This window comes from Lissotriton helveticus, chromosome 9 (genome assembly GCF_964261635.1).
Source record: "Lissotriton helveticus chromosome 9, aLisHel1.1, whole genome shotgun sequence".
Lineage (NCBI taxonomy): Eukaryota > Metazoa > Chordata > Amphibia > Caudata > Salamandridae > Lissotriton > Lissotriton helveticus.
Genome location: NC_136070.1, coordinates 641627378 through 641641455, shown reverse-complemented (window position 1 = coordinate 641641455; position 14078 = coordinate 641627378). Strand labels below are relative to the sequence as shown.

At 43.2% G+C, this 14078-nt stretch overlaps 1 protein-coding gene across 2 annotated transcripts in view; it reads left to right on the top strand.

Annotated features, from left to right (window-relative positions):
* SIPA1 (signal-induced proliferation-associated 1) overlaps positions 1–13737 on the top strand; it is a 246686-nt gene extending 232949 nt beyond the window's left edge. The window contains exons 12-16 of one of the 2 annotated variants that reach the window (XM_078660715.1): positions 3057–3195; positions 3708–3806; positions 4497–4572; positions 7558–7636; positions 9281–13737. In XM_078660715.1, coding sequence (XP_078516841.1) covers positions 3057–3195; positions 3708–3806; positions 4497–4572; positions 7558–7636; positions 9281–9424 — 537 coding nt within the window. In that variant the 3' untranslated portion in view covers positions 9425–13737. Of the gene's footprint in view, positions 1–3056; positions 3196–3707; positions 3807–4496; positions 4573–7557; positions 7637–9274 lie in introns of both variants that reach the window. The other variant, XM_078660714.1, reaches the window with a different exon arrangement.
* The last annotated feature ends 341 nt before the right edge of the window (positions 13738–14078 follow it).

Sequence of the window (14078 nt, the reverse complement as noted above, 5' to 3'; positions counted from 1 at the left end):
GCGCGCTGAGCCCGCTGGGAGCTGTAGTCTCCAGCCGCGCTGATGGAGTGATGGCGGCGAGACCTACAGCGTTCCCCACCCAGGGACTGGCGCTGCGTGCAGGCGTGCTGGTAAGGTCCTCCTGGCTTGTCCCCCGCTCCACCGAGGGAGTGCCTGGACTTTGTAGCGCCTCCGGGCGCGAAGACAGCGGGAAACCGGAAGTGCGCGCTGAGCCCGCTGGGAGCTGTAGTCTCCAGCCGCGCTGATGGAGTGATGGCGGCGAGACCTACAGCGTTCCCCACCCAGGGACTGGCGCTGCGTGCAGGCGTGCTGGTAAGGTCCTCCTGGCTTGTCCCCCCAGACTGAAACTTGATTAGAGCGTTCTGAAGAATTCCTTAGACAAAGGAAGCTTAACAATGCTGTAAACCAGGGCACAAGTCCTAAAAAAAAGAAGTGTGGGGGGGGGGGGGCGCTGATGTCACAACAGGAAATGACGTCACGAAATGTGGCTTGCATGCACCATCAGACTCATTGCCTCCCCTCGCTCTCCCCTTAGATGCGATTTCATCAGAGAAGCCAGCGCGAGGCCAAAGAGTGAATGTGTGGCTCCATTTTCTCCAGTTATCGAGCTTCCGGTAAAATAAGTGGGGGGACGCCGTCCACCCGCGTGGCACCCCTACTCGAGTCCTGCTGTAAACGTAGTAACAGTCGCAGTTTTTCACACCAATGCAGATCCTCTAAAAAAGCGTGACCTAGCTTTGTGTGAAATCCAGCTGTAAACAAGGGGCAAGTATGATCATGGTTCCTCACAACAGGTCAGTAGTGTTCTTCAGTCTGACATAGCTTTGGTCACACTCCCTGAACTTAATCCACGATTCCTCTAACGTCAAATTGTATTTCTTCGCATAAAAGTTTGGGAAATTGCATTTTTTATTTGAATCGCCTTTCTCTGGTGTCCGCTCCCTTCCTTTGAAGTCCGAGATACTTTCTTTTTAATTTAAAAATGAATGTCCCTAATCAGTTTAACGAATTAGACTGAAGCAAAAAGCCAGAACCAATATTTTCGACTCCGGGATTTTCCCATTGTAGTTTTTTTGAAAGGTTTGGTTACGCCATTTCGCGGGCGTGGGAAACTACACCATGAGGCCGAGTAGCCTGGACATCCACCGCCTTTTGAGGCCCATTGTCATATTCCTAGCAATGTGATTTGTCCCTTCGAGCTGGAGACACAGGCGAAATAACCCTCCTGACCAACCTTCTATGAACCCTATATCTCTCATGAATGAGATATTTGCTAACTAAGTACAATAACAGGAAACACGAATTCACGGCGTTGTAATTAAATGTTAGATTTGAGATTGAAAGAGTATAGGTCATGGACTGCTACTGCCCTCTTGCGGATGTTTGGAACACTGCACTATATTTAGGATTTGCCATCGCAAAACGTGCAAAGGACTTTCAGTCCTACAAGCAACACCTATTCTCTATAAATAGTTTATTCAGAACCAGGTGGCTCCAGTGCCCTTCCCAACCGTTCACAAACAAATATGCCCAAGGCCGAACTGAAGTACTTAATTTGTAAAAAGAAAAAAAAAAAACGAACCAAAAAAGATAATAATTACAGAGGGCAAAAGCCTGTAGTCCTTAGGCGACAGACGCTGCCAAACGCCGGGTTGTCGAATTCCCTGGCTACCTAACCTTGATTTCACCTCATGTCTCTTTTTTTGCCAAAACCTTGCACTTTCTGTCTATTTATTTCACCACTGCTGTCTTTCTCTCTTGTGTTCTGAGTCAAAGTCTGATAATGAAAAATAAACCCCCATCCCAAAACAAGAGTTCCGGTGCTCCCCAAGCAAACACCTGCACGAACCCCATTTCATTCTCACATGCACAGCACTCCCTGTGTTGCTTGAAAATCTGTGTATCCTGGTTGGCAAAACGAAGGGAGTGAAGTTGAGCAGGGGTATGAATGGCTGGGTGCTAGGCGTGACACCTTGTTGCTCTCCACACAGACCTCTTATTTCAGAGCCGTGGCACATACATAGGCCCTGGGGACCAGGAACATAACTTTTTACTAATTAAGTAGATTAAGAATCAGGAGTAGTAGAATTATTGTAAGAACTTTTTATGTTCTTCTTAGTTTGCACCAACAGCATTGTTTTTAGCTAGGCGTACGTCAGATTATCAACAAGAAGAATATCAATGTGCAAAAATTGTGAACTAAATATCTACTATGAAAGTATTGTGAAGGTATTATAGATTTATTATTCTTAACTCCAAATTCAAGTCACTATGGGCCTGTTTTAGGATGTCGGGTGGACCGCCACAGACAGCTCGTCGTGGCGGTCTGTCAGACATCCAGAGTATCGGTCTGACCGCCAGATTACAATGCGGCGGTCAGAGCGATTTGCTCTGGGGGAAAGACTGCCGCCTCTGACAGGCTTACTGAGCCCATCTGGGCTACGGTCAGAGCCTAATCCCTACAATGGGGGCGGTGCCTGTGGAGGCAACACCGTAGGTATTAGGATGTTCCTTTCATTCTGCCTTTACATGGTGGTCCGACTGCCATGTAAAGGGAGACAGAACGGGATTTTGGGACCCCCTAGCAGGGCCCCCGTCCCTTGTCTCCTGTGGGCTTCTCCTATGGGGCCATGGGGGTACATGTGGTGCCTGGCACAGGGTGCATGGATGTTTGTAAACATCTCTTTTTCTATTGCAGCTTGTGCTGCAGCATTTATTTTTTCAAGCCGCATCACAAGCCACAATAGAAAAAGGCATGTATATGACCCCCCCAAGCATGTGCGGTCGTATTGTCATTGGGCTGTCAGGACCGTCGATTCTTTGTCGGATGGTACTGTGCCCGAAATCTTTATATATATATATATATGTATATTATATATAGATATGTGTGTGTGTGTGTGTGTGTGTATATATATATATATAGAGAGAGAGAGAGAGAGAGAGAAAGAGAGAGTACTTTTAACCTCTGCACATTGATTTATTTCTCTAGCTATTGTGGTAGTATACTGCCCTGGCCACTATGTGTTTTTGTGAACTGAACTCCTTCTCTTTTCCAGGAGCAACAGGAGGAGCTTCCCTGCACTTTCGCCTCCTCTCCGAATCATGTGATGGAAACCGCTCAGCTTCCTGTAGATCTAAACGATCCGGACAAGTGCCTTCCACGAACCATCTCCCTGCGCAACTCCATTACCAAAAGTAGGAGAGCCTAGGGATCCTTCCCTGTCAGGCACTGCCTCTCTCCTGTGTTCTAATATTGCTCTTTCTGTCCAGCACCACTCCTGCTTTTTTTTCCAATCTCCATCAGTAAAGGTGAGAGAGCTGTAGTATTCCATGGGCTGTGGAGCTGCCTCTCTCACTCATTACCTCTCTCATCCTCCCTCCTCCTCCTCTGTTCATCTCTCCCACTCTACCTATATCTCTCCCCTTAATTTTCTTCTCTCTTTCCCTCTCTCCTCTTCCTCTCTCTTTCACTTAGAGTCTTAGACCATCCCTCACTCACTTCTTTTCCTGGATGTCCCCTTTCTTACCCTCTCGTCTTCCTTCGTGCTCTCTTATTTTTCCTTTCTATGCCACACTACCATAAACCATAAACTACCTCGGCACCACCGTCCTTTTTCATTTTGATCATATGTTTTCTGTGTCCCATCTTTCTTCTCTTGTACTTGGCTTCTCATCCCAATATTGTGCCTTCCTCTCTACTCCTGCAGTTCTGTCCGAGGCCCCTGAGCCCTTGGAGGAAGAGTGGCAGCGCATTTCCGACCTGGCGCTAACTTGCAATAGCATCCTGGAGGCCATGTCTAAGGAAGGTAAGTGGACGGGAGGACCCCCTTTTGTCCAAATGGGAGACTTGGATCAATCCAACCAACAGTTGCAGCCAACAGGTCCACTTTACCATGATACAGATTCAGTTACCTTTGCCATGCCCAGCAGATTCAGCTACAGATAAACCAGAATAAACCCAACTGAAGCCAATATCGTCCGACTGATCTGTGCTCTCTCTCTTCCCTGCATTTCCTTGACTCAAATGTGCTTTTCATACACTTGTGTGGTTTGTTAAAGTACATCCTTTCTCCAGACCCTAATTTTGTCATTTTTTCTAGGGGTCGAATTTGGAGCTTGTTTTCCCATAAATAAGGCACAAGAGCAGTGTTTTGTCCAATTAACACTATTGAATTGTTACTTTTTGACAAAGTTAGGTAATGCCTTATTTCCTATCCATAGCGGGACCGGTGATGTGGATATTTTAGATTGACCTGAAAGCATTTTGGCTTCGTTCCACTGCTTCTTAGTTAGAAAGTTTGGGCTGACATTTACAACGAATTTGGTAGAGTCCTGTGTGCACAACGCATGGTATGAAATTGTTGAGGTATTCTACCATAGATTGTGGTATGAGTTATTTTATTTGAGTGTTTCTTTTGAACAGGTATTCACTATGAAGTTAAGCGACATTACTTTTCCAGATATATTTTAATGCCTTGCTTTTTTTCCAATCCCAGGGCAGCAGACAGATGTTGGAGATGCATTACTGACAGCTGGCGGGAGACCCCCTGTTCAACGGAAGCCGAGGGACGAGTATGACCCCCATTCTTTTTTGACTGTAGACACAGCAAGGCCTCCCTTATACACAAGACCAACTTTCCTCAATGGACTCTGTGAAACATCTTCCTTGGGCACAGACTTTCCGCTCACAGAAGTGACCAGAATTCTCCTCTAGACACTATAATTCTCTTGTAATTATAGCAGGCTAACTGCATAGACAAGTTAGGAGTGCCTTTCATACCAGACATGGCCATCTAGATTGCCCACAAGCTTAGACAAAGACTGTCATTTCCTGATCAAGAGTGCCTAACTTCACAATAGTTAACTTTCAACTTTCCATATACATGCAACTAGACATCCTCATGTACGCTGACATTCTTCTCATAAGGTCAGTTACTCTATATGTTCATGGCTAGGGTCCATATGGAAATGGCCATAATCACATGTAGACATGAGCAGGATTCCTTTGTAGACATGACTTGCCTTCCTTCCTCTGGCTAAAATCTCCTTGATCAGTATACTGACTTGAGTTGCTTTCCCCTATGGATATAGATAGAATATAGAGGAAGGTGAGATTTGGTGTTAATTGCAAGAGGGCTAGGCCCCAAATTTATAAGTATCATTTGACTTAAACTCAGAACAGAGCTTCCCCTGTGATGACCGGCAGGTATTCCATGAATGAATTAATTTATGTAGGAATTCCATAGACACACATGCCTCAAGGAAGGTTTAGGTTCTTTGCAGACATGTTTAACATTTTCTCCAGGGTTTCTACAATAGACATGGTTAAGTGGGCTTATAAATTCCATTAGCACATTCTGTAGATATGATCAGGTTTCCATTAAAGCCACAACTGGGCTCCTACTATGTTCTTTGTGTGGGCCTCTCTCAAGTACACTTATTTGTGTATTCAATTACACTCATTCCGACCTCCCTTCAGTGGATCCAGCCTATATTTCTCCCACTGCGTGCAGCCTGAGTTTTTCATAAAAGACAGAATCACATTTTCCCTTGATGGACGAGGGCTGGACCTCTCCCAATGGGTATTGAGTGCGAATGTCTTCCATTAGTCTATAAACCATTGGCCCCTTCAATGGTTACATCCTAGACTGCCTTCAAATTACATAGCCTGGGCATCTCCTAATAAATATAGCTTATCTGCATCTCATGCTGTATTTCATTCTTTTTAAGTGCTTCCAGAGTCAGGATGTGGCCTATATTCTGACAAAATCCTGCGTTAATATGGAGCTGTAATTGGATCAGGTGCAAACTCATACGATAGCACACGTTTTAAGAAGGGCTTGGTGGCTGGTTGAATGTGTTTCCTCAGATCAACACATCCTTTTCCCCAAGCTCAACTTTGCCCATGAGATATGTCCTTAAACCAATCATATATGCATTTTTTTCTTTTTACTTCTACTCAACTCAAGCTCTTGCAGCCACTTTTGATAAAAGAGGGTATCCGCAAAAGCAAATCAGATTTTTCCAATTTTTATTAACACTACCTAATCCACTATTTTGCTTTGTGGTTTCAACATTCCTTATTACAGGACTTCATTTGAGGAAGTTTTGTGATAAGTATCCTGTGTTCTTTTGTTTCTAAAAAAAAATAAGATCATTTTATCTTTAAGTGTAGCGTTACTAGAAATATCCTAAGAAAGAGTACCTGAACATGAGAATCATCATATGGAGTACACCAACTGCCATGACTGATTATGTAGCACTTTGAATTTAAATATTTTATAATTTTTATAGTTTTTTTTTACTTTGTAACGTATTTTATGCTGTGTTTTCATGATTCAATACATTTAAATTAACTTATAATGATGAGATATTTCCCAGTCCACCCACCACTACCTTGCCAAACTACTGCATCTTTATAAGCTGTTCAGCCGGTTTACTCCCACTATATCTGAAGTCATTACATCCCAGGCACTGTATTGGTAGTCCCTCTTATATATGTATAAATTATAACATAAAACTTAAAATAGAGGTATGGTTTACAATCTTTAAAAAAATGTAATTAATTGAAATATAAAAAATATGAATGTAATTAATATATTATATCAAATAGGTGGTGGGTGTTCACGCCCATAAAAGAAAAAAGGGGAGAGGGGACCAAGTACAAGAAAATAAATATAAAAAATATATACACGCATATAAATATAATATATTTTATATTTAATTAAAGGAGTTATTATTCTCTCCACCTAATACAACTATATATATATATATATATGTATATATATATATATATATATATATATATATATATATAAATATATATATATATATATATATATAAATATATATATATATATATATATATATATATATATATATATATATATATATATATATATATATAAAATCTTCTGCAAATTTGCAGTGTATTAGTACTCACAATGGGTTCGCTCCAAATGTATTCTTTAATGTAATGCAGTGACATACAAACGTTGAGTTACCTATAGTAGAATCTCTAAAACAGACTTTTCATCTGCCTGGTGAAACAGAAGCATTTTTTGCTACGACGCTTCATTTACTCATCTCCTTCTTTCAAACCACATTCCACTACCTTTTTGTCTACAAGATAACCATGTAAAATTTCAAAAACACACACATGCTGGAGTGTTCTGACGTGTGGTCCGAATCCCAGATAGTTACCAAGACAATACACTGTTTTTTGTATACCGTAATCCTCTGTAACTCCTCCCCTTATACAGCCCCTTAAGCGCAAATGCTATGGAAAAACAATCAAATAAAATAAATGCAACCACTAATAAAGCCTGGTGTACCTTAGTGCCTTACATTGTGTTCTAAAACCAGGGATGCAATTATCAATATTCTCGCCTCTGAATCTGAACTCCTACTCACCACACATCAGTCAAGGTTTTTCAGGAGAGACCGGTGCTGCTGACTTCAGTTGACATGAGGAAGTCCAATACTGTATAGACTAGATACTAATCTGCCATCTTTACTCTGGCTGATCACCTCTTGCCCTCCTCTTCCCTCCGACAGGACTGCAGCCAAGAACCTGTCGGAGAAGGTGTCCCAACTGGAGACAATGCTCAAGAAATTGCAGATCGACCTGCAGAAGGTATTGAGGGGATCAATCGGGGAGCAATGGGAGATTGGAAGAGGATTTTGAGAAAAGTAACATTAGGCATAAGTGAAGGAGAGAAAGGGCTTTTGCACAGAAGAGAGGGAAGCACATGATGGGTGGACTGGATAGTTTTTTATTGGGTCTAGTATATTTTATCGCACACCCAGGCTTGAGTTGGAGTCCCTGCGTTAGTTCATTTCCCTTGATTTCCTTGCACCCCTTAGTTGTTAGGCCAGTGGGCATTTGCAGCTCCTTACTTGAAAATCTAATAATCTTTGAAGGGGGATTCTTTTTTTTGCAAATTTGCTGAGGAATCAAGCAATTGAAGGAGAGCTCCATCAAGAGAAGGAATTTAGTGCAACAAACTACATTGTAGACAATGTGTAGTGTAGAAGTTTACAGGTGTCTCAGCATAGGATTGCCAGCATGTTAACCAGAGCTAATGCCAAAGTCAGATATGTTACAACAAATGAGATTCCTTTTTAGAAGAGGGTGATTAAGAGTGAATCACTGTGCTCTGAGTTTACAAAAGACAGGTAGAGATGCTTAGGGTGGTAATCTGAGCATGCATGATGTTTTAAGAATGTACTGAAAGAGAATTTCTCAGAAGACTAGCAGCTGTAGTTATGGCATGACTCCAAAGTAAGTCTAACCTGGTCCTGAAGATCCAAGTCTCAGCTCTGCCTTAAGATGGAGTGGTTGCAGACTAGGATCCAGTTTCGATTTGCCAGCCCCTCCTTGTGTACGTGTTTAGCAGGGGTTACTGGATTCACCTGTCTGTCTAAAGAGCCTGCTATGTGGCACAAAATCATCATCTTATGCCAGAGAACAGCAAAGGTGCTTTAGACCTCAGGTTAAGGATTCTTCAGTGAAAGAATCGTGTCTTAAATGGCTGACCTGCTGGTTACATCGTCACCTGGTTAGGACAGCACAACAAAGGAGTCTTAGTCAGCATCTGCAAAGCACGCTCATTCATCGCAGAAGGATCATGAGGCCTCCTTTTCTCACATACAAACTAGCTGCTGTGATGCCCTTGCCTTCCAAGGGAAAAGGTAGGCGGTGGAAAGGTTGAACAGTATGAACTTTGGCAAAGAAGCCATTCTCTGCTGGAGCACATCATTCCATGGCTAGTAACAGTTTCAGTGTCACACACAACATGTTCAGGGCTAGTAAAAGTTTCAGTGCCGCACACAACATGTTCAGGGGTAATAGATGCTACAATAGGGGCTGGTAGGGGTTTGGTGATATACCTATATTTCTAAAAACGTATGGCTAGCTGCATCTACTAGACATTCAGCTGAAAGTTTCAGTAAAAGGAAAACAACTTACACCATGTGCAAACATATTTAAATTCAAAATAGGGCCCTTATCTGTGATAGAATCTTGATCTATCAATTCGACCTCCAACCAATACCACAATAGCACAGAATAGGAAACACCTCCTCAAGGTGCTTGATTAGGAATAGGGATAAAGAAGATGGTGTGGGAAAAAACAGAAAAGATGGCAGAGAGAAGTTGTTGGAAAAGCCTGAGGACAGAAGGAAAAGGTTACTTTTTAATTGATTTTAAAAAGGACAGTTTTAATATAGTACAGTCTGACCTCCCCTCCCCATTTCTCTCTCTCCGGGGCAGGAGAAGGAAGATAAAGCCCTCCTTCAGGCTGAGGTGCAGAGCCTGCGACAGAACAACCAGCGACTGGAGAAGGAATCACAGAGTACTGCTGCCCAGCTTGTCAAAGTTACAGAGATGCTGTGCAGCTCTAGCGGGGGTAAGGAGCTCTGAGACCCGTCCTGGCAATAGGTGGTGAAGGACAGACAGGAGTAGATAATACATGGGTCCACAAGACCATGTTCGTGTGGGTAAGAGTTTACTCTGTCTATCACCGGCGGAAAGGAAAACTGGGTCCACAACACCCTTCGAAGATGCTGAACTTAAAACTACCACCCTCGTGCCACATAACCACTGTATGCAGAACAGATAACCACAAGATGACAGCAGTATTTTTAAATTGGCATAGGTGGAACACTTTGGACATTTACGCCTTATGTCATCCATCTGAATTAGTCAGAATCTGCCATTGAACTTATTGAAGTAGAATGTCTCATGACAGATTTATTTGTTCTGGCCAGGACAACCGTGTAAATCTGCATGGCTGAAACAAATAAACAACTAAATTGACCAGACACCATGGCAGGAGGGATTCCAAGATCATCAACGTACTGTTTCTTCCTTCTCAATGGAATGGTCAGTGGGGAGCAGTGGAACTCATCTCAAGCCTGTCTCCTGGTGAGGAGGTGTCAGAGTTTGTATGTCTCCACATATTGGGGTCTTCTTTTGTTTCTTCCTCTAAGATTCCTGTGGAGCATGGGATGCACTGGAGCGAAGGCCCTTCAGCCACTCTGTGAATTCCTTGAGAGACCAAAACATTAGCGATCAAACTACCAAGGGTCTCAAGGATCACAAGAGATCCCCCTGGAATGTCATCAGACTACATGCATACTCAGGGAATTTTGCAGAGTCTTGTTGACACCCCAGGGCACCTTGCCGGATCGGTGGATCATCTCAACAGAGTTCACTAAACCTAGAAAATTGTATTCAATCATGACATGTGGGATCTCCTGATCAGAGGTTCCATTGTGATGTTATGTTCTGTGGTTCATTTTTGGGGCCATGATGGTTAGGAGGTCTCAATGAGTTGCAGGCACTTTTGCCTCATTGTTGTAGGTTATCTCGCTAACTCGCATTACACTGATTATTCACTGGGAAAGAGATTCAATATAAATTAGCCAAACCATTGGTCTCACTGAAATTATGATTATTTATGGCTGTTTAACTGAGTTAGGGACCTGGGTGACTACCATAATATTCCAGAATCTTTAAAAGATTCCCTGTCCTTCAGAACATTCCATCTCCTTTAGAGGAACCTGTTACTCTCAGAGACCTTGATCTCACTTCAGCATCCGCCAACCTCTAGAGGAGTTGTGACCTCTAAGGGAAAGCGGGGCCTCTGAAAACTATTTGAACTGAGCAGCCCCGGTACCGAAATATCAACGGGTGCTGCAAATCAAGACAATGGGGAAATGGTAGAGCTATGTGTTGGATCCAGTACTGGGATAGAAGAGGCACACTAAGTCAGTATTGGAATATGGGTCAGGACTAAGACACATTGGTAATGCAGGCATCAGGCCCCCCTGCTAGAACATTCTGGCATTGGATTGAGGAAATGACACCAGAGAGCAGGTCAGGATTAACGTGCACTGTTAAACCACCATGTGAGGTCAGTACTATAAAGGCATAAAATGCTATCGATCAGGAACGAGGTGCATGGGCAGGGATGTATGTGGGTCCCAGTATTGAAGTTGCGGGGTTTGGACAGAACAGAGGTGATCTGCTATAGATTTGTGCCCAACCCATTATGAGAAAAGCAGGGTTGAAGCAAGTAGTGCTGGAAGGAACCATTCCTCAACCCAGTACTGGAATAGCAGGATTGCTGCAGACGTGAATTGAGGTGCGCTGGTCAAGCGTGGGGACCCAGTATTGGAACAGCAGGGGGTTGCTTTGGGTCATGGTGCTCTGATACCTCCGGGTCTAGCCAGTGCTATATCAAACTTTGCAAATAAATAAATACATTATGAGAACCGGTCACCCTTGATGGCCGAAATTCATATATTAATTTTGTTCCAGCTGTTTGGGACCCACTATTGACAAAATACGAATTTGAAGGTCTGGGTTAAGTTGAATTGAATTGATAAGAGTTGTAAAGTGGGTATCACAAGTAGAAGCTTGAGGTGCATTGGTTCAGGAGTGTGTGTTCCAGTACTGTAAAGGTAAGTTATTATAGATGAAGAATGAGTTGCTTTGGCAGAGGTGCATGCAGCTCACCTTATTGGAATTTTAAGGAAAGCAGTGAGTCAACATTGTATGCACTGGCAGGGCTGGGCAAGGATCAGGGGATGCTGCAGTCCACCAATGTGTGCATGATCCAACAACTTGTGCTTCCCAGTACTGGAAAATGAGTGGTATTGCAGGTAAGGACTGAAGGGCATTGGTAAAGATGTTTATGAACCCCAGTAGTATAGAAGGGGTACTGCAGGGTAGGACTGAGGAGCTTTGGCTGAGATCTTTGTGTAGGTCCCGGTATTTGAAAAGAAATATTGCCGGTCCGGATTTGGGTGCACAAGCAGAGCTTCATGTCTACCCCAGTACTGGAACAGTATGGGCACTGTACGTCAAGATGAGGTGCAACAATACCCCCCCCCCCCCAAACAACTCAGTTCATTGACATTAGTTTCCATCCATCCGTACAGTGTGCTGAATCTGAGTAAAGCTTGACAAAAAGGAAAACAATTGTACAGGTGTATAAATATGGAAGCTGTGATTCCGAGGAAGTGGACATTCGAGCCCTCGGCGTACATTACTGTATGTATAGGTCATTGTTTGTACATTCAAAAGTGTTTAATATTAGGAATTATTTTTTTTTAAGAGAGAAAAATATGTGGGTTTCTTTGCAATAAAAACTGGTTTATTTTGCTGCAGCTGTCTGGGGCAGAGGGAGCCATTTCCCCTTGAAACAAAGATTCAACCCTAGTGGCCAGATGATTCCAAATGTTCTGGTTGCATTTCACCCCTCTGTGGCATAGGTGGTGCCTATGGTTCCCTTTGGGCTATGCTTCCGTATTGGGTTAGGCTACAGAGGTCACTTTATGCTGCTTTTAGGAGCAGCCTGGCTGCATAAGGATAGGGGGAATTGCTATGGGGAGCCCCAGCCAGCGTATCTCTGGCTCTCATTCACTGTGAATTTGTGACAGTTGTGACACAACCATCTTTCTCCAGGATTGCATATCTTTTGTCAACAGAAAACCTGTAACATGCCCTCCATTATTTTACAAACTACTCTATCCTCCTCCATTCCCTCACAAGCCCTCCCTTTCCCCTCCATTCTGTCACATTCCTTGCCTATCTTCTGCTATTTCTACCACATATTGACTTCCTTCTCTTATAGACTATCCCCCTCAACGTCCATTTTGTGATAAATACTTCTCCATTCCATCGCTACCCTCCCTTCTCTCACACATCCACCAATCCCAGGCCGGTCACAGGCTTTTTTGCAGATGGGGCCTGGGTGAATACTATATACTATGCTCCACTTCTTCCATTTATGCCAGGTGGCACGAGCACTTGACTCTATATAACAACATGTTCTCCATGGGAGGTGAACGCTGCAGCCACACCATTTGGCATCATCCATTGGCAACCTCATCATTACACTCAAATAATCAGGCTTGCTTTAAACATCTTCAAATAGCTTTTGCAGTAGAAGAGTAAAGCAGGGCAAGAGTGGACCCTGGGATACAATGCTCCCTTTGTCCAGATCACCCGCTTGCATTCCGCTTCACTCTCCCTCTCCCCTCCAGTCTTGAAAACCCCCCTTCTCTACTTCGCACTGTTGTACACCTCTGTTCTTCCATCAACCGTGCATAGTTTCACACATCCTGCCTCTCTCACTCTTTCACACACCATCTCTTTCGAATCCTCTATTCAACCTCCCTCTCCATTCTTTCACACATCATCCCTTTTCCTCCTCGATTCTCTTCAACACCCTCCATATCAGCACTCCCCCCCCCTCCACTCTAGCAGATGCCTTCAACTGGTTAGCTCCCCGTGTCTTTCGGGTTCCAAACACCATCAAAGTATCTACAAAGACTTACAGAAATGTCTTTTAGGTCAGTTTTAAATCATGATAGAATTTTAAGGGCCTAATCGGGCCAATACTATAAGTGGGTCAGCATTCTATACCTACTGATCCCTACCCCTCCTTATGGGAGTGATTAAGACTGCAATGTTGGCATATTTTCTAAATAATGTTACATGATAGAAGGGCAGCTTGGTATTCCAGGAGTCGAATTAGGGTATTTGACTTCTGGCCTCATCCTCCGCCTGGAGACTTCGCACTGTCACACACTGTGTAAATAGGGATTTCACCTGTTATTTTTTTTACATTTCAAAGGCTTTGATGAGGGCCGTTTTTCTTAGAAATTAATGTAATGATATTTAAGATGCTTCCCTGTGCAATAAAAGGTCAATATGCAACGTCATTCGGTGTCTGTCTTGTGGTCTTTTGCACACACTTGACTCTAATTTGCTGAAATAAATACTGATTGCAAGCCCTGCCATGGGACTGGCCAAGTGTGCAATAATTGTAAGCTTTGCTGTGATTGTGGAAAAAAAATCCTTGAAATCACTGTTCTTTTATTGACAGAAGGAAGTGGTGATTGTAAGCCCAACGCCCATTAGCTTAACAAGCATTGGCAAAGCCAATTAGGTTACACCTACGTAAAAGCTATTAGGTTTGCCAATGTCTTTTAGCCATGTACAGCATCATGGGTGTGCAGCATGGCTAAAAGTAACGTTAAAAAAGAAATGTTATGACTTGGTC